General features: G+C 51.6%; 1 protein-coding gene across 1 annotated transcript in view; it reads right to left on the reverse strand.

Moving 5' to 3' along the window:
- The window catches only part of NBEAL2 (neurobeachin like 2), a 186,933-nt gene that overhangs the window by 105,625 nt on the left and 59,877 nt on the right, over nt 1–21,431 (reverse strand). Inside the window, 2 exon segments of the mRNA XM_034759758.1 lie at nt 374–538; nt 16,531–16,619. Of these exon segments, the coding sequence (XP_034615649.1) occupies nt 374–538; nt 16,531–16,619 (254 nt within the window).

A 21,431-nucleotide genomic window follows, 5' to 3' on the forward strand; every position in this document is an offset into this window, starting at 1 on the left:
AGCACCTTCCCGCTTGCAGGCCTCAGAGGACCGGATCCTGCTTCCCAAGCCCTCCAGAGGCAGGAATGCAGGGCTGGGCCCCAGGATTTTGTATGTACATGCCCCAGCAACCCATGTAGTAAGTGGTGGTTCTTGTTTTCTGACCTCTGAGGCACAGAGCGGCTGAGTGGCGGGTCCAGGGGTCAGAAAACAAGAACCACCACTTACTACATGGGTTGCTGGGGCATGTACATACAAAATCCTGGGGCCCAGCCCTGCATTCCTGCCTCTGGAGGGCTTGGGAAGCAGGATCCGGTCCTCTGAGGCCTGCAAGCGGGAAGGTGCTACATTCTCAAAGACTCCACCAGAGCAATGATTCAACTCTCCAGCCTACCTGCAGATGATGATAAAGAACTTGACGTGCAAGAGCGCCTGGCCAAGGCCCGCCTCGGCCGCCTCCTCGCGGGCAATCTGGGCCACGCAGTGCGCCAGCTGTTGGCTCAGCACATGCAGGACGTCGCGTGGGAGCAGCGGGATCTCAGACACTGAATCTTCTGGCCTGGGGGTGGGGGACGGAGAAACAAAACAATTAGTCTAAGAGCTGGCATCCCCAGCCTCGGCATTCTGGGAGCGGGGAGATGCTGCCACCGCGTTGTTTTTATCCCAAGTCTCACAATATTTGGTGTTTTTCTTCAAGCCCCAACTCTGGGAGTCATGGGATTCCAGGAGAATCTCAGCTTTAATTAAAAAAAAAAGTAAAGTAAAGGGTCTAGCCCTTGTTGTGGCAGAGAAGAGGCTTGAAAGCCTGACCCTTACCAGGTCTCAATAATAAAGAGACCTGGTGGGAAAAAACTCATGAGTGCTGGATTCTAAGTCTCATGAGTTTGCAAGGCTCCAGTCATGGTTTTTGGAATGCTCGCGGTTGCCAACAAATTCCTGGGTTCTAATCCCAGTCCTGCCCCATTATGACCTCTCTCAGAGTCACTTCTGCTCTGTCGTCTTCATTCTTCGTCTCCCCTCCCCCCCCGACAAACACCTCCATCCACGAAGTGGGGGAGTCATCCTGACCCACCTCTGTACCAACACAAAGATCTACAGGTAAGGAGTGCGATGGGAAGGCTGGACTTAGTCATGAACAGTCTCCAAAATGTATGAAAGGTGGTTATACTGAGAGGATGGTGATCTACTGTTCCCCATGTCCACTGAAGGTAGGACAAGAAGCAAATTGGCTTTATCTGCAGCAAAGAGAGATTTAGGTTAGATATTCGGAAAAGCCCCTAACTAGAAGAATAGGTAAGGACTGGAATAAGCTTCCAAGGGAGGTTGTGCAACCCCTAGCTCTTTGGAGGTTTTTAAGGAGAAGTTAGAAAAACATGGCAAGGCTGGTGTAGGTTTACTCATGCAGAGGGCTGGACTAGATGACCTCCTGAGGTCCCTTCCAGGCCTACATTTCTGTAATTACTGAACCACCGGGATCTTCCGCCAGCCCCTGCCAACATGTCCTAGTTTGAAAGGGAGGGAAACAGAAGTCACTCCTTGTGGGCTAGGCACAAGCTGGGGGAGAGGGATTGGGACAAACATTTCTGTTAGGCCTCGTTTACATGTGCAAGTGAATTCGGATTAAGGCAGGGTGCACTTTAAAGGGCAATAAGCAATTCCTGAATAACGCCATGTGGGGTCACATTTATTCCAGAATAAGATTGCATTGGTCCAGTGTAGCTTCATCTGAAGAGCAGTCTCCAGGGTCCCACTGGGACAAAGATGGCAAGCAGGATAGAAGCAACCAATTCTTTCGAGTGACTGCTGTCCAGAAACAAGCGCAGCTTAAATGCAAAACCCGCCCCGGGTTATTTGCAAATGAGACACAAAGTAGGTCACTGACTTTAGGGCAGAGCAGGCAGCAGCTAAAAGAAATTTCTACTTTTGTTTGTTGTACGAGGGTAAGAGAACAGCTCTGTCATGGTCACCACCAATGCACTGACACTCCCAGCTCGCACCTAACAGGTGAGGGCTGCAGCAGCACAACCGATTGTTTCTATTTGAACATAAGAACGGCCACACTGGGTCAGACCAAAGGTCCATCTAGCCCAGTATCCTGTCTACCGACAGTGGCCAATGCCAGGTGCCCCGGAGGGAGTGAACAGAACAGGGAATCATCAAGTGATCCATCCCCTGTCGCCCATTCCCAGCTTCCGGCAAACAGAGGCTAGGGACACCATCCCTGCCCATCCTGGCTAATAGCCATTGATGGACCGATCCTCCAGGAACCCTGTTACAGTCTTGGCCTTCACACAACATCCTCTGGCAACGAGTTTCATAGGCTGCCTGCACTGTGTGAAGAAATACTTCCTTTTGTTTGTTTTAAACCTGCTGCCTATTAATTTCATTCGGTGACCCTAGTTCGTGTGTTATGAGAAGGAATAAATAACACTTCCTGATTCACTTTCTCCACACCAGTCATAATTTTATAGACCTCTGTCATATCCCCCCCCAGTCAGCTCTTTTCCAAGCTGAAAAGTCCCAGTCTTATTAATCTCTCCTCATATGGAAGCTGTTCCATACCCCTAATAATTTTTCTTGCCCTTTTCTGAACCTTTCCCAATTCCAATATTTGAAACCTATCAAGATATTTTCCTGATATATGGACCCCTGTCCCCCATAGCACAGTCTATTTCACAACTGCACCTGATCGCTGACCCAGAATCAGTGGGTTCAGAGCTGTGGTAACTGGATAGTTCTATGAATGTCAGCAGTGCTCAATAACGAACGGCCCGTCTGACTTCAGGGCCAGCAGCAGGACTGACTTCTACTGGAGCTCTTGAAAGTTGAAATCTGGTTACCGGACACTCATCACGACAACTAAACTAAATACCCTGTGTGCCACAGCCACCACGGGCTTTGGTGGTAAAGAGGGACCCACCAGATGCACATGAAAGAAGTGGACTGGATCTGGTGAGCTTTGGGCACAGTGCTGGGGAGAGGGAGATAAAGGACAACTCCCAGGCCCTGGTTAGTGCCAGTCCATAGACCGGGGGAGGTGCCACACTGTCTACGCTTACACACGCCACTGCACTGGAGAGCAAGAGAGTCTCTCCAGACACTGGCAGGTGCCTTCAGCTGCCGTTTTATAGATTCATAGATTCTAGGACTGGAAGGGAGCTCGAGAGGTCATCGAGTCCAGTCCCCTGCCCTCATGGCAGCACCAAATACTGTCTAGACCATCCCTGATAGACATTTATCTAACCTACTCTTAAATATCTCCAGAGATGGAGATTCCACAACCTCCCTAGGCAATTTATTCCAGTGTTTAACCACCCTGACAGTTAGGAACTTTTTCCTAATGTCCAACCTAGACCTCCCTTGCTGCAGTTTAAGCCCATTGCTTCTTGTTCTATCCTAAGAGGCTAAGGTGAACAAGTTTTCTCCCTCCTCCTTATGACACCCTTTTAGATACCTGAAAACTGCTATCATGTCCCCTCTCAGTCTTCTCTTTTCCAAACTAAACAAACCCAATTCTTTCAGCCTTCCTTCATAGGTCATGTTCTCAAGACCTTTAATCATTCTTGTTGCTCTTCTCTGGACCCTTTCCAATTTCTCCACATCTTTTTTAAAATGTGGTGCCCAGAACTGGACACAATATTCCAGCTGAGGCCTAACCAGAGCAGAGTAGAGCGGAAGAATGACTTCTCGTGTCTTGCTCACAACACACCTGTTAATACATCCCAGCATCATGTTTGCTTATTTTGCAACAGCATCACACTGTTGACTCATATTTAGCTTGTGGTCCACTATAACCCCTAGATCCCTTTCTGCCATACTCCTTCCTAGACAGTCTCTTCCCATTCTGTATGTGTGAAACTGATTTTTCCTTCCTAAGTGAAGCACTTTCCCCCTTGCCAGTCAGATATCAGCTTCTCAGCCAAGTCCAGGCCAATGGACCAGCCACTATGTGGAGCCTGGAACCACAGGGCTCGGCGCCAGGATTACTAAGCGAGGAGGAGAGGTCAGACTTGCTTACAAGACAAGCCTACGGGGGAAAGGAGGGCGGCCCAGCGAGACGGACGGCTCAGGATGTTTGGAAGCAGGGAGGCGGCGTCGAGGGCAGCAAGCAAGGCCGCCTTGTGAGTGACCTATCGGTACAGGGACATGGGTGCCCTCAGGAGACTGCCCCTGGTCTGGGTGAAAGCCCCACAGTACAAGGAGCCCTAGAGCAGGGAAGGGGTGCAGGGAGTCCCTCCTTACCTCTCCCATGCAGGCACTGTGATTTGGCAGGCTACGCCCACAACCTGGGAGGCAGGGGTCTGGACAGTCAAGTATCAGGGGGTAGCCGTGTTAGTCTGTATCTACAAAAACAACAAGGAGTCTGGTGGCACCTTAAAGACTAACAGATTTATTTGGGATCCTAGGGGTGGCTCAGTGGGATGTCATGGGGGGCACCAGCGGGACGGGGGCACCAAGCATGCTAGCAAGTCACTCAGCCTACAAGCAGCATGCCCAGTTCTGGCCCCCGCAGGCCTAGGCCCAAGCCACAACCCAGTGAAGTCAGTGGAAGCCTTTCCATTACCTTCATTGGACTTCGCATCGCGCTCCTCATGTCTCCCCTTGCTGCTGTGCATGCCCTCTGCTCCATCTCCCCCACAGCAGCCATGGCTCAGAGCCACGCCAGAGGCCCCCATTAACATACAGCATAACCGCGGCCCGGTCCCCCTGCCCCCTCCACTACCCCATACCCCCAGACAGCAGAGCTCTATCCAGGGGAGTCGCAATTTAACATCCTGGCCAGCACCTAAGGGGCAGGCAGGCTCTTTGGATGCCAGCGCCGCTCCTCATTTGCTGGGCAAGGGAGGTGGGAGACACGTACACGATGCGAACAGCAGCAGCCCTTCCGCCATGGCAACGACTGCCAGGACCAAGACAGCGGAGCAACCATCAGGTGGAGTCTCCCTCCGGCCAGCTGGCCTGTTGCTTCGTGCTGCTGCCACCGTTTGCCATCCCCACTGCCATCCATCTAGGCAGCACCGGCAGGTTATTTGTGCCTACCAGTCCGGTTCACTCTTCAGGGGCCCAGAGCTCCCTTCGTCACACAGCAGCACTGCCAGGCAGTCACAAAAGGACGGCAAAGCCTTTGATCGTAGCAACTCGGAGACGTTGGCTCCAGTACAGACTTTCAGCTTAACTCCAGTACAAGCGCCCAGCTCGGTGGGGTAAATCCATCATCCCGATAATACACAGCATGCGCCTTGGCTCCGGAGTTTGCCTCCTTGCTGCAGAATTTTGCTCCAGGGTCCGTTGTGTTTTAAAAGTATGCTTCTAGCCTTTCTGGCTATGAGATACCCTAGCCAACATGAACCCCCTTGTGAACCGACGGGGTAATGCCTGCCTTAATCTGCAGAGAGCCTGAACCAATAGCTCAGAGAGGTGTGAACCATCCATTCATCTTCATCAGGGCTCTATGGACACTTGCGATTCTGTAGCCACCGAGAGTTTGGCATTTAAGAACGGCCATACAGGGTCAGACCAAAGGTCCATCTAGCCCAGTATCCTGTCTTCCAACAGTGGCCAGTGCCAGGTGCCCCAGAGGCAATGAACGGAACAGGTCATCACCAAATGATCCATCCCATCGTCCATTCCCAGCTTCTCCTCCCACCCCAGCATGAGACAGAATTTCCCATTTTGTTGCAGCCACATTGTATTTGATCTCCCTACCTGCAACTGTCTCCCTCTCTGCAGCTTCCCCCACAAGAGACAGCGTGAGGGGCTGTTCCATGGGGCCAGGCAGCGGGGTTCAGGGCACTAGAGGTAGCTGCGAGGGAACAGGAGAAGTCAGCCGTATAGACTGGAGAGCTGGGCGCTTGGAAAAGAGCGCAGGAACCCAGGCCGCGGTGGGCCGGGGGGGGGGGGGGGGAAGAGGGAGAACACGCCAGGAGGAGTCACTGAACCCAGCTCCAAGCTCTCCTCTTCCATAGCACACATGGGGACAGGGAGGAGCTTGAAGGCCCCCTCCCCATTGCAGGGGGCTGGGTGGGGGGGATCTGTCTGCTGCAGGCCTGCCCGGGAGCATGGAAAGGTGGAGGGGACCGGAAGACCTGGCCGCATAGCCATGGTTACGCTACGCATTACTGTAACTCCGGACAATATTGTGGCAGAGACAGGGGAGAGTAGTGAAAAAACTCATCCTTGGACAATCAGAGTTTAGGCAGATTAGTATCTGCACGTCATGAGCAGGGGGGCAGGAATGAATCATAGAATCACACAACTGGAAGGGACTTCAAGAGGTCATCTAGTCCAGTCCCCTGCACTCATGGCAGGGCTAAGTATCTAGACCATCTCAGACAGGTGTTTGTCCAACCTGCTCTTAAAAATCCCCAATGATGGAGATTCCACAACCTCCCTGGGCAATTTATTCCAGTGCTTAAACCACCCTGACAGTTAGGAAGTTGTTCCTAATGAAGGATATAATAGGGGGGAGGGATAGCTCAGTGGTTTGAGCATTGGCCTGCTAAACCCAGGGTTGTGAGTTCAATCCTTGAGGGGGCCACTTAGGGATCTAGGGCAAAATCAGTACTTGGTCCTGCTAGTGAAGGCAGGGGGCTGGACTCCATGACCTTTCAAGGTCCGTTTCAGTTCTAGGAGATGGGATATCTCCATTAATTAATTATTATTATTATATGAAGATTAGCCTTTTTATTCACTTAGTTGTCCTGTAATGGTGGTTCTTCGAGATGCCAACGCTGGAGAACTTTGCCTAGCAGTACCCATAGCCTCTCCCTTGGCCATGGAGCACAGACGCCAATGCAAAGGCGACAGAGGGTGGGTTGGGGAATCTACGTCTGCATCACGTCTTTCAGAACAGTTAAATACATGTAAAGTAACGTTTTTTTCTTCTTTTTTGAGTAGATGCAGATGTGTATTCCATGTAGGTGACTCACAAGCAGTAGTAGCAGGAGGTGGGGCTCAGAGTCCATTTAAACAAGAATTGCCTTCTCAAAGTTGGCAGCTGAGCGGGATGCAGTAGTAACGGCGTAGCGGTTTGTAAACGTACATACAGAGGACCAAGTGGCAGCCCTGCAAATGTTCAATATAGGAACGTCACTCAGAAACATCATCGACGTGGCCTGGGACTTCACGAGATGAGCATGCACCCTTTGAGGGGACCCAGTTGGAGATGCATCAGATGCGGTCATGGTACAGGAAGTTATCCACCTGGAGATTGTCTGTGCAGAGACTGCTTGCTCCTTCACTCTGTCCGCATATGAAACAGATAGCAAAGAACAGAACGGTTTAGTCCGATCCAGGTAAAAAGCCAAAACTTGCCTGACATCCAACGTATGAAGATCCTGCTCATCTGGGGTTGAAAGCGGCTTAGAGAAAAAACACTGGGAGATATATATCTTGGTTTAAGTGAAACTGAGAAGCCACTTTAGATTAAACACACCCACCCACCCACACACACACCCCTCAGGATGCAGCTGCAGGGTTACTTGGTCTTTGGAAAATTGTGTGCAAGGACGCACCACCCTCAAAGCCTGCAACTCACTCTCCCGCCGGCAGATGTTATGGCCACAAGGGGGGGGGGGGGGGGAGTTTTCTGACACAGAATGGAGAGAGAAGACGTTGCCAGAGGCTTGAACGGAGGGCCCATACGAGCCGCTAAGACTGTACTAAGATCCCGCAAAGGAAGCGGCTCTTTAACTGGCAGGTAGAGATGAGTGATTCCTTTCGAGAGCCTCTCTGCCATGGAGTACGAAAACACCAACTTCCCATGGATAAGTGGATGAAATGCTGAACTCACCCGAGTGGACTCGCACCGACCAAGGGCAAGACCAGAAGACTGAAGGTGTAATAAGTACTCCAAAATGTCCTGGCTACACGCCAACTTCTGTTTAACTCCCTAGGTTAACAACCACATGGAGAACTGCTTCCACTTGGCCAAGTAGGCCACTCTGATGGAAGGCTTAGGCAAGAACTGGGCTTGTTTAGTCTGCAGAAGAGAAGAGTGAGGGGGGATATGATAGCAGCCTTCAACTACCTGAGGGGGGGTTCCAAAGAGGATGGAGCTTGGCTGTTCTCAGTGGTGACAGATGACAGAACAAGGAGCAGTGGTCTCAAGTTGCAGTGGGGGAGGTCTAGGTTGGATATTAAGAAACACTATTTCACTAGGAGGGTGGTGAAGCACTGGAATGGGTTACCTAGGGAGGTGGTGGAATCTCCTTCCTTAGAGGTTTTTAAGGTCAGGCTTGACAAAGCCCTGGCTGGGATGATTTAGTTGGTGTTGGTCCTGCTTTGAGCAGGGGGTTGGACTAGATGACCTCCTGAGGTCCCTTCCAACCCTAATCTTCTATGATTCTAAGATTTGCCAGATTGCCTCAAACGTCATTCCTCCTCTAACCAGCCAGCATCCACACCAAGAGATACAGGGAGCTGAGTGCTGGATGCAAAACTTGACCATACTGCTGAGTCAGGAGGTTGGGGTGAAGAAGAGGTCTGGGAGGCTGAACTGATAAATGTGAGGAGGTCAGAGAACCAACGTTGTTTCGGCCATGCTGGAGCAACGGAAGTGAGCTTGGCAAGGTCCAATTTCAGCTTGAGAATGACCGGCAGGATGATTAGCATTGGAGGAAAAGCATACAGGAATGCCAGTTCCCAGCTCAGGGGAAAAGCATCAGTCAGGGAGCCTGGACTGAGACCCCCTCCAGAGCAATACAGCCTGCATTTCTTGTTGCATTTCGTGGCAAACAGGTCGATCGTCAGAATGCCCCAAACTGCAAAGATGGCCCGCAGGACCCTGGGCTTCAGAGACCTCTCATGATTCAGGGAGAAATTTCTGCTGAGGCCATCCGCTAAGTGATTGTGGATCCCAGTAAGAGGCTTAGGGACAGCTGAAGCATGGGGTTGCATCCCTGTGCATCTTGGCTAACAGCCATTGATGGACCCAGCCTCCATAAATTTATCTAGTTCTTTTTTTAATCCTGATATAATCTTGGCCTTCACAACCGTTTACCCCTTTTTCCAGACAATTTAGGACTATGTTGAAAAGCACAGGTCCCAGTACAGATCCTTGAGGGACCCCACTAATGACCTCTCTCCACTGTCCCTGAGAGAACCCTCCCATTTTTCCCATGCTGGCTCTCTTCGCTTAAGAGCCTTTGGTGAGGGACCTTGTTGAAGGCTTTCTGAAAGTCCAAGTACACTATATCCACTGGATCATCTTTGTCCATGTGTTTGTTGACTTCCTCAAAGAATTCTAATAGATTGTTGAGGCATGATTTCCCTTTACTAGCCATGTTGACTTTTCCCCAACATATTGCATTCTACTAGGTGTCTGATAATTTTGTTCTTTACTATCGTTTCAACCAGTTTGCCTGGTACTGAAGTTAGCCTTACTGGCCTGTAACTGCCAGGATTACAGAAAAAACAGCATGTGTCTGACGAAGTGGGTATTCACCCACGAAAGCTTATGCTCCAATACATCTGTTAGTCTTAAAGGTGCCACAGGACTCTCTGTTGCAGAAAAAAACAGTGTTACATTAGATATCAGTCATCTGATACAGAGGCTGATTTAAATAATAGGTTACATACCAGTTAGTAGTTCTGCAATTTCATATTTGAGTTCCTTCAGAACTAGTATTTTAATTTGCTGTTTAATTTGTCAATTTGTTCCAAAACCTCCTCTACTGACACTTCAGTCTGGGACAGTTTCTCAAATCTGTCACCTGAGATGAATAGCTCAGATGTGAGATTCTCCCTCACATCTTCTGCCGTGAAGACTGTGGGGAAGCTAAATAAATTCTTTGCATCAATGTCCTTGTCTTCCTTGAGTGCTCCCCTTTAGCACTTCGATTGCTCAGTGGCCCCACTGATTGGCAGGCTTCCTGCTTCTGAGGTACTTAAAACTAACAGCTCCTTTCTATTTTTCTCAAGAGGATTTAGTCCTGCCATGAGTACCGGAGACTGGACTTGGTGACCTCTCAAGATCCCTTCCAGTCCTAGGTTTCTATTATTCCAATTTTTAGAGAAAGTCTTTTTTGTCTCTAACTACCTCTTCCACTCTGTTTAGCCATGGGGGCATTATTTTCATAATCTTACTGTTTTATTTGAGATATACACATAGCATGAGCCTCTATTATAGTGTTTTAAATTAAGCGTGTCTGCAGCTTGCAGGCATTTCACTCTTGTGACTGTTCCTTTTAATTGGCCTCTCATTTTTGTATAGTTCCTTTTTGAAGTTAAATGCTACTGTGGTGGATTTCTTGGGTATTCCTTCCCCCCCCAAAGGAATGTTACATTGAATTACATTATGGTTGCTATTACCAAGTAGTTCAGCTATATTCACAGGACCAGATCCTGTGTACCACTTAGGAATAAATCAAGCATTGTCTCTCCCCTAGACTAGCTGCTGCAAGAAGCAGTCATTAATGGGGTCTAGAAATTCTCTCTCTGCAGCCCATCCTCAGGTGACATGTTCCCAGTCAATATGGGGATAGTTGAAATCCGCCATTATTGGAGTTTGTTTTTGGAGTCTAATCTCCTGAGCATTCCACCATCCTCCTCAGGTGGTCAGTACTATATTCCTATTGCTACACTCTGATTATTCAAGCTTTCCATTGATGTTTAGGATCCTAGGATGAGACCTAAAACAGTTGAATAAGCTTAGCGTGAACTGAAGCTGGAGAGGGGACTTCTCCATGCTGATCCTGGCGGGGTACCGGGGAGCGGCTGGAATGTGTGCCGGAAAGAGTACGGTACCAGTCACCACTCCTCTTAGAAACGGAGGAAGAGTCTCCCTGAGCCTTGGAGCAGTTCCGATTAGTCTTATAGGACCTCCTCCTCACCACGCTAGAGGAGGGAGAACTCTGCTTCCTCTTGGGCGAAACAGCAGCGTCCGAACGTGGAGCGACATCACCTGCTGGTTCTGAAGGCGACCACCGATCAGATGAGGGCCTTGATGCGTCAGCCATACATCTCTGGCCATCCGAGGCCTCTTTTGGAACGACTTACAGATGGAGCACCGTTCCTTAACGTGTCCTTCACCAAGACACAAGCACCGTGGGTGGGGATCACAGGCCCCAAGACAAACAATGCTTGAACTACAGCGAGAGCCAACTACTCTAGACACACTTAACTAAACCAAACGTACTACTAACTATTAACCAGAGGGGGAAAACCCCCTCAGAAAACAGACTGAAAACATGACGTGAACAGATCACACCGAGTGCCAACTCTAGCTGTGGGCGGTGAGAAAGAACTGAGGCGGGTCGGGGTGGCAGCACCCTTACATAGTTAGGGGAGGAGCGAGGGCCACAGGGCACGAGGACCCCTCCCCTACGGGTACTGCTAGGCAAAGTTCTCCAGCTTTGGGGCACTGGGCATGCGCACACCGACACGGAATACACGGCCGCCTCTACTTGAAGAAGTCAGCACTGCCGCCAGATTTGTTGCCATCCACCGGACCAGGGCTAGCAGTGAGCAGAGCAGAGCGACTGTGCTCCAAGCCCGACTCCAAAGGCAGGGATGGGGAAGGTGCAAGGAACAGGAAGAGGAGTACGCCAACAAACGGCGTCCTGGGAAACTGTGGGACAGCACGTAAGCTTCAGAAATGCCCCCGGCTTACATTGTTGCTGGTGCATTGCAGGCTACGTGGCACTTATGCAAATAAGACTTTGCCCAGAAACCTCTTCTTTCTGGCCTAGCACAAATTACAACACGCTGGCATGTCCCTCTCAGCGGAGAGGCGCTGAAGATAGGGCATGCCAAGTGTCATTGATAAAACCCCTGAAAACACCCTCAGACTGGGATAGGCAGAGGCTTAAGACAGCTTCCCTTGGCAGGGGATTACGGCTGCTTGATCTAACTGCTCAATGAGATGCCACTCACAGCTCTATCTCCCACTCCACACACAGCTACCTTCCAAAAATAGACTCGCTCAGGATCCAACAGGCTAAGCGTGGAGCCCAGCGCCAGAGAGCAAAGGGATTTCTCTGCAGCTGAGCTCAGAGGGAGATAAGAGCGAGACACAGTCTTTCCAGCCCCAGAACTCAGATTAACGCCGCCAGCAGAATTTGAACGGCCCAGTGGTTAGGGAGGCAGTGTGGGACTCTGAAGAGCTGGCTTTGAGCCTGTGCTCCACCACAGTCTTCCTACAGTGTGAAGCTGATTCAAGAGGGTAAGGCAGTCGGGTACTGTGTAGTGGGGACTTTGTAAGTACATGCATATAGACAGCCCTCAGTACATGCAACGGCCTTGGGGCTCACTTCTGATTTATATCTTATGTACCAAAGCTCATGCTTCAGGGCTTCAACCAGCCACTGGCAGGGGTCAGGAAGGGATATCCCCCAGTGTAATCTGGGAGGTTGTTTTTTTTTTAAATCTTCTTCCTCCGAAACACCAGAGATTGTCATGGCTGGAGAGGAGACATTGGATGGGGAGGGGCAGGGCTCTGAGGTGTTACCGAGGGGGCATGGCTGGCTGGTTCTTGCTCACGTCAGGGTCTAACTGATCACCACATATGGGGTGAGGAAGGAATTTCCCCCCCAGGTTAGATTGGCAGTGACCGGAGGGGGGAAGAAGGGGAGGGTCTGCCTTGCTCTGCAGTGTATGGGCGAGGACCACTTGTCAGGAATAACGGGTGTATCTCAAACATTTGCCTGCCATTGCAGGAGACTCGCGCATTGGTGCACCTCAATCCTCCTTATTCTCTGCCTGTGGCGCATAATAGCCTCCTCTTCTGTGGGCTGTGATACTTTGTCTAATTCAGTTGGTGGGTTTAGTGTGTGGGGGGTGGGGGTGGGGGAGAGGCTGGTGGCCTGTGATAGACAGGAGGTCCCTTAAGGCCTTGAACTCCGTGAGTCTTTCTTCTGGTCTTCCCCCACCATAGCTAGACAGGTTGTTTGCCCTGCAGTTTGCACAAGGAAACAGAACTGACTAATACCCCAGTATAAAGGAGGTGGCAATGTCATCTCCATGGAGAACTCCCTGCTGTCACCACCTCCCCATGCACGGCGCAGGGAAATCAGCTCTCGGTCATCCTGCCCCACCCCCGCAAGAGGAGGGAAGCCGCCAGGAAATTGCACTGCTGGTTGGAAGACGCGAGGACAGATTGTAACGTTTCGTCCGCTCCCTGCAATAGAACAAAAGGGTGTGGAAATCAACACTGTGCCAGTGCTAACCACAGGCAGAGGGAGAGAGAGGTGCAGCCACTGCATGATCTGAAACCTGGAAGCAAAGATTTCCACAAATGGCTGCTTGGAGTTCAACTATCCAGGGCCTAATTGTTAATCTCACCCAGGGGCCCAACTGTGGTTACCTGCATGAATTTGCACTGACACTAGCTTGGGTAAGAGAGTTATCAATCCACATGCTTCAGGTCATAAAACTGACCACCAGAATGGGTCAGGAAGGACTCAACCATATAAAAACAGCATTGCTCCAAAGATCAGATGCATTATGGGCTTCAGCTTGTGTCACCTTATTGATTTCAATATGGATCGCAGGGACTCAGCACCTTTCAGAATCAGGTTCTGTACTGTGGAGAGGTGGTATAGGACTTCCCGTCAAGCATCAGTTATTGGCCAAAATTTGAGCAAGGGAGGGTGGGAGCGTGAGAAGAGTTTCATCTGAAAGACAACGCACAATGAGCACAGAGTCTGGCTTTACTGCTTCAGAGCTGGTCAAATCCTTTCCAAGGGGTGAGCATAATCCTCAGTTACACAGTCAAGATTGCCTAATGGGCAGAACGCCCTCTGACCTTCCAGAGGTTTACTCCAGATCTCTTCATGGGCACTTCCCTAATCCCAAAGCCTGGGGCAGTCCCAGCCCATCGTATGCCCCTTCCACAACTGGCCAGTGGAATGAAGAAGCTGGAGAGTCCAGATTTTAGCCTCCTACAGCAAGTACGTTAAAACCCACCCTGAGGTACCAAGGCAGGAGCGCGGGAGAACTTTGGAGGCTCCTCTCCGCTCGAGTGCCAGATGTACCCCCAGAGGGGTCAATGCAGGGGGCTAGGAAGCCAGGAACCAGCCACGTCACAAGCCAGGCACTCAGGCAGGAGACCTCCAGAGAATCAGAAATATGCTCCTTGATCCAACAGAGGCCGCAGCAGCTGAATCAAAGACTCTAGATCAGTTGGTGGTTGGGGGAGAGAACTCAAGAAAAAGGCCAACGCAGAGCAGGGAGTGCTGGTAGCGTCAACAACGAACTCAGCTGCATCAATGAAGCAGAAGAGGACGAACGAACCGTCCTTCCCACCACTCCTGAGCCTGGCGGGCCCTAAATCCAATTCCTCCTTTCGTTACGCCGAGGCAGCCCAATGAGATGACAGGGTTTAATGAACGCATTGTGAAATATTTCACAATGCACAACCACAGGCGTGTTCTGAGCCTCCGCAAATGGCATTAAGTGGAGATTGGCGGATTGTTGACAGGGCCGAGTGCAATTACTGTACAACAATTAGGGGACTTGCTAAATATAGCCGATATTTGGAGCCTGGCTTTCCTTCTGCCTTAAGCCATCCAGATTGGGCTCCGTCTCCCCAGCACAGAGCTCCTGGATCGTCACTTAGGAAATATGACATGATTAATCCCATCTACAGACATGGGACCCACCGTGGCCAGAGAGAGCAGGAGCCCAGCCTGGAATAGCCGGGGGGCTGTGGGTCAGGGCTGAGTTACAAACACAGAGCTCGGCCAGTGCAAGCCCTGGAGCACAGAGGTGCAGAAGGGAAAGAAAAGCTTTAATGGCTACAGCTGCTTGCAGCGCATCTAGCCACTCGTCCTGCAGTGGAAAGTCACCCGCACGATTTACATCCCTGCCCCTCCGGAACAACGCAGCACGTGGGATTTCAGGGCACTGTTGTAAGTGTAAATCCCTCGGGCTTTCAGCCGGCTGCCCCCATTCTCTCCATTCCCCAGCACAGAAACAGCTCAGGACTTGGCTGGAGAAATTCTGCATTAGGTGGAATTGCATTAGGAGGAGGTTTTCAAGAGCCCCAAAGCCACGAGTGATGGGCACTAACAAGGTGCCCCATCCCCCATCGGTAGTGGGCGCCGCAGGACACAATGATGCACATTAAACACTGGAATAAATTGCCTAGGGAGGTTGTGGAATCTCCATCTCTGGAGATATTTAAGAGTAGGTTAGATAAATGTCTATCAGGGATGGTCTAGACAGTATTTGGTCCTGCCATGCGGGCAGGGGACTGGACTCGATGACCTCTCGAGGTCCCTTCCAGTCCTAGAATCTATGAATCTATAATCCTCAGTCCTGTCCTGCAGAAAGATCTTCTCCAGAATTAGCAGTCAAATCTCACCCTCCTGCACGTCCCATCTAGAGAGAAGGCTTCTCTTGGACGGTGGAGAACACAACCTCGGCGGAGACCAGTGGGACTTCCACTGGCCTTCCAGGGAACAGCAGCTAACAGCGGAGGAGCATCCATCCCTGTGCATCCTTGTTAGATTCACTATTATTGCACGCTCCTTGGGGCAGGGACCTCCCTTCCAGGTGATCCACTGAGCACAATGATGCCTCCACGTTAATATCACACGGCAAGGTCAAGAAGCTCTTCCTCCTGGAGAAGTGACGCCTGCACCCTCAGGCGGAGGAGGATTAGAAGCCATTCGAAGCGAGACAGGGATAGCTCTTGGGATGGATCACTGGCTACAGTGCCAGTCACCTCCAAGGCACTGCACCTGGCCCGAGCAGGTGGCCCCAGAATGTCACAGCCGCCTGGTTTCACACTGGCAGCTGAGCAGCAATGGATATGGGGGTCTCAGTGCAGGTCCTGGAAGGAGAGGGTCCACTTCACAACAATAACCCCAAGTGGTACTAATTGGCCCCTTTCCTGGCAAGAGAGCAGCTAAAATTCGAATGGGCCATGGACACTGGCCCCTCCTCTGCCCCTGGTGGTGGTCAGTCTAGGACAAAGCTAAGGCACATTTGAGAGGACAGTACAGGGGACTCTCGCGCCACCGTGGCTTGTGCTGTTCCTCGTCACAGATTTTTGTTTGCTTTATTTTAAGGACCAGAAGGGACCATTAGGATTATCTCATTTGACCTCCACCGTAGCAGGCGAGAGAATTTCAGCCAGCACTTCCTGCATCAAGCCCTTAGCTTCTGGTTCAGTGAGAGACTATTTAAAAAAAAAAGGTCAGGTGACAGAGAATCTTCCGTGTCCCTCAGCAATGGTCAGTTCCCCTCGCTGCTAAAAACGGCATGACTTGTCGCTAGGCTGAATTTGTCTAACTTCGCTTCTCAGCCACAGGGTCTCATTATCTGTGGGTGTACAAGGGGATCTCCAGAGATGCTATTGTTCGGGCACTATTCTCCCAGCATTCAATTCACACTGGTTTAAAGAATAATATTAGATAGTAATCTGTGAACCCCTTAGGCAGAGAAACAAGGGAAATCCACTGAAGGCCCCAGCTTCCCAGGAGAACTTGTTCTATTCAATTCAAGTTCTTTAACTGCCCATGTGAGCTTCAAGCGTTTGCACTAACTAGCGTGACCACAAGGCAGCCCCCAACCCAGAGTCCAGAGCAGGGGAGGGCAGAGACTCACCTCCTCGGGTCCAAAGACTGCACCACGATGATCTTTTCAAAGTTCATGACAAACGCCTCCAGCCACTGTTGCAGGTAGCTCAAGTCTTTCTAAAAGACAAAGCAAGGACGTGGTGAGAAGTCAGGAGTAAATATAAACCAAACATACACCGCCACACGCAGAGCTGTTAGCTGAAGAGACGGGCCCGAATTAGAACCGTCTAGTCTGAACATTCTCAAACTTCGGGGGAAGTTAGAAACAGACGCAATTCCAGATTCAAGCTTCCCCCACCTTGATCGATGGATGAGAGTGTGCAGGATACATAGCGCTGCAAAATCCATGATAATTGTACGTATTCCGTATGTACATGCAAGAGGGTCACATGGTCAGGGTCAAACGGGCGGCCAGATTTGGGGGCGTGCAGGAATTGCCTCCCCAGGTAAATTGGCAGAAACTTTGGGGGGTTTCTTTGCCCTTCTCTGAGGCATGGGGTGTAACTCATCTGCTAGGTGCGTCTGGCCAGATCTCGCCTCATCAACTCCCTGCCACTGCCCGGGCACTGGTGGTCCCACCATCTCTCCTGTTCTCTGCCTGAGAGTTTAGTCTCCCAAGGACTGATGTGAACTGGAGCCTTCGGGCTCAATATAGGGGTATACTGGTGAAATTGAATGGCCTGTGATGTACAGGTGGTCAGACTAGATGATTTAAATGGCCCCACCTCAGCCCAGAGCGATGGGCACCCAAGCCTGGATAGGCTGACAAGTCACATGATCAGCAGCCCATCTCAGTCCCCTCCATTATGACACACCCCCTTATATGATACATATATGCAGCTCTCCTATTACACAGCAGCCAATCACCATCGGTCTTGGATCCCCACTGTTCACTCTCAGCAAGGCTGACCAGCCCTGCATGGTTTTGAGATGTGCCCTGAGCTCCAGGACCTTCACCGGGCATCTCACTGATCTGACCTCCAGAGGCCCTGTCTGCTCGACAGAGAAATCCTGCTCCAATATCCTGGGCTAAAATTTCCCTTCTCCTCCTCAGAGAGGCGTTACACACACACACACACACACACACACACACACACACACTGGTGGGTCGCTGTCCTTCCCCCCCAGAGAAGGCTGCATCTCAGCAGCGCTGCACACCCGTAGTTTGTAGAATGTGAGGCTAGATTTCAAAACAGATGCCAGGCAAGTTGTGCAATAGAGTTATTACTACACACACTTTTTGGAACAGCCTTTTGCCCTCAGCAGCCCCCAAACGAGACGGTAGCACTCTGCCTTTTGTAACCCTTGCCCTTCTAGCAGCACAGACAGCATGTAGGTGAAGCGGGCCGAGGCCTATCCCCCTTCTCCCGCAGGCTGGGTTTGTCTTCTCCAGATGTCAAGCTCTGAGGGGCAGGTGGCACATCTCCTCTATGCGCTATAAAGCACCATGGACATTTACAGCCTGGTACTGTATAAAATGATTATTAAACTCGCCCCAACTCAGAACACAAGCAGTAACAGAGCAGCAAACTCAGGCTCTGCCATAAGTTGATATGATCTTAAAATCCTCATAGGATGGTCCCACTCATGCCCCCTATTCGAGGGTGAGGGGAGAGATACTGCTAGACATCCATGCAAAACTCCCAAAGGCCAGCCAGTCCAGATTCCACTGCAGGGTACATCACAAACCAGGCCAGAGACCAGCCAACCATCCACAGGGGAGAGCAGAGACCACAATCCAGGGAAGTCAGAGACCTTGGTGACCGTCTCCCAGCGAATGCCAGGAAACAGGGAGAGAGAGAGAGAGGGGTGGTGGGCCAGGTAATCTCTTTTATTGGACCAACTTCTGTGGGAGAGAAAGAGAAGCATTCAAGTTACACAGAGCTCTTCTTCAAGTCCAGGAAAGAGAGTGTCACAGCTAAATACAAGACTGAATAGATAGTTCAGCGTAAGTAGTGGGCACATACAATGTAAGGGACCACTCAGTGTGAATGGACTTTAGAATAGGTTCGATCTTGTATTTTGCTGTGACATTGAGTAAGCTCGAAAGTGTCACCCTCTCACCAACAGAAGGTGGTCCAACAAAAGAGTATCTCACCCACCTGGTCTCTACTGAAGTTTTTAATACCTTTCGAGTTCTTCTGCTTTGCCTGCTAGTTCCTCAGCCTTGAGGTCACACTGCAACCACGAGGGCTGGAAACTTTCCCCAGAAGCTGAGATTGCTGCATAATCACAGGACTCCAGGAGCTGGTGCTTTACAAAAAGCCACAAACAGAGTGCAAGCTGGCAGAGTAGCCAGTTCCAGCAACCAGAAGCCCTTCCCTCACACTTCAGTATCAGACAAGCTGCTGTAAGGTCACACGTCACTCTTGGGAGAAGGGAGGAAAGACCCACGCTATTCTCTGCCAGGCAAACAAGCCAAAAGAAAGGGACTGAACAGTCAGGATAGGACGGGGGTGCAGGAGAAGGAATCGGTCCTCTCCCAACAATCCGGGAGCCACCTGCAGGGACTGAACCCAGAACCACTGACTGCATGAGCGGAAGGGCCAGATGTGCTGGCTCAGAGGCAGCGGCAGATTCAAATCACTTCTGCGTGGCCCATTGACTAGAGGGACAAGGACCCAGACTGGGTTAACACGGGTTATGCTGGGAGCCTGTAAAGCCAGGGTCACAGTGCAATGCCCACGGATTGGCATACAGCCCACGAGGCTCTGCAGTGCCGTTCGAGGCTGCTCCCCCCCGCTCAGTGCGGAGAGGCGGCCCCAGCCCAGCCAGCGGGCTGCTCCAACTCATGCCAGCTGGCTGTGGGCCCGAGGGACCATGTGCCAGCTAGAGAACGCCACAGCTCAGTGTGCACCAGCCACTCCCCCTCCCCACCCACACTACACAAGCCCTGGGGGAATCCCCAAGCAGGGTTCTGCTCCCTTCATGCCATCAGAGCAGCACAGGGTAGGGCAGAGAATGGGCCCTGCAGCTTGGGTTAACCAGCTGCAATGGTACCGTCAGCCCCACCATGCGCTAAGCCAGGGCCTGGACCCGCCCCCATGCCAGAATCCAGAGACAGACATGCACATTCAGAGAAGCCAATCAACCAACAGCTAGCAGCACACGCACCAGCCCCTTTGCAGTCCAGCCTTTCTCCCAAGAGCCATTCCCGTGGGACAGACGGACAGCTGAAAGCAGGGGGCCAGAGAGCCCCTCCCTCCATTTCTTCTGCACTCCCTTGCTGCTGCACCCTTCTAGCGCCCATCACCCTGGTATCTAAACGCTTCCCAGACCTTCTGCCCTTCTCTCCTTTCCCTGCTAGTAGAGGTTCTGCGCCCCACCACAGGTGGGTGGGTGTGTGCGCGTGCGTGCTCCTCCTCTGAGTAGCCAGCTACCTTGAAAGCCATCTGACGCCGGATCAGCCCGATTTCCTCTGGACGCTCCGCAGTTAAGCCTCTTCCCCTGAGAGCAATTTGCCTATCGCTCCATCGCTCTTTCTGTCTCAACTCACCATAGTTCTACAGAAGAGATAGGCCGATAAGGCAGAGTCATTGCAGGGAGAGGTAGCTGCTTCTCTGCGGACAGTCACAGCTCTGGGGCTAGGAGACCTGCGGGGGGTTTCACGGCCAGTCTGGGAGGGTGGAGTTCGCAGCAGGCAGACCAACGGGCCCCATCTAAATCCTGGCATCACGGAAGCCAGTCTTTAGTCTCTATCTCCCGCCCATCGAGCACACCGGGAGCAAGAAGCGCTTTTGTTAAGCGTCAGTAGCACCCAAGGTTCCCAACGCCTCCCATCGCAAGTCACCTTTGCCGGGAAAGCAAGCGGAGATTCCATGCTCCAATTCCTTCCCACCACGGATGGTCTTAAAGGAAGGGAAGAAGCAGAGGAGAAGTCGCCCCCTTATGGAAAAGCCCTCTAAGCTTTAGAGACTCGTCTCCCCTCTGTAGACTTTCTGGATCAGCCACTGGAACGTGACAGACTCTTTTCCCTCCTACATCAGTCCGCAGGTTGGTGGAAGTCCCTGGAGCGAGGATTTCACTCTGTTTCAACTGACAGCTTTTCCGAGTGCTCCTTGTGAAGGTCTACAGGGCTTTCCGAGGAAGGCGAAGAGGGGATTAGATGCACCCTTTCGATATTCCTCAAATGCCTGGCCTCTCCTTGTCCCAGAACCTCTTCCCGACACCCACCGCTCGCCAAGGAAGAGATGCCAGGAGGCCAGCCTCATGGACCTCTGCCTAGCCTAGCTCGAAGTGACATGGCTCCTCTCCCTGGGGGAGCCTACCAGGACCTGCAGGTGTAAGAGTCGCTGTCCTCAAAAGGGCCTGAGCCTGCCAGCGGCACAGCACTCTCAAAGGGAGTGCCCGGCCCCTGGCTGGATCAGGCCCAAGAGTGGACCGGTAAAAGCTCTCCCACAAGTGACACATGCTAGCCTCCCGCCTGCTACAAGCGATCGATGGATTTGCCCAGCACTGCAGAGAGAGCAAGTGGAAGCTCTATTTACTAGCTTGTTTTTCACACCCCAGACAGAGCTTGTTTCCTGTAACGACTCAAACATCTGCAAGCGCAAACTCAGAGGCAGACGCCCACCTCGCCTGCACAAACCCCCCGATGCAACGCAGCGGGTTCCCACCTGCACGCCATTCAAGCTGGTGCCGCAGGCTACCTGAAAACCAGTGTGCAGGTGTTACCTGGCAGGCAACGGCCGGAGATCCCATCTGACAGCCTGGCAGCTCCATCATCGGCCCAGGGCTAAGCCAAATCCAGAGGCAGCCGCCTGAGCTGGGAGCCCATGCAGGCGATGGGCTGAGAGCGGAGACGCTGGCAGCGCGGGCGGCCCCAGCGAAGGTCGGCGATGCTCCGGGAAGGGGCGGGGGAGGGAGAACGTGAGCGCGGAGAGCAGCAAAACAAGAAAGTGGCTTTTAAAAAAAGCGTTGTGTAAAGAG

The sequence above is a fragment of the Trachemys scripta genome, chromosome 2 (genome assembly GCF_013100865.1).
Source record: "Trachemys scripta elegans isolate TJP31775 chromosome 2, CAS_Tse_1.0, whole genome shotgun sequence".
Taxonomy (NCBI): Eukaryota; Metazoa; Chordata; order Testudines; family Emydidae; genus Trachemys; species Trachemys scripta.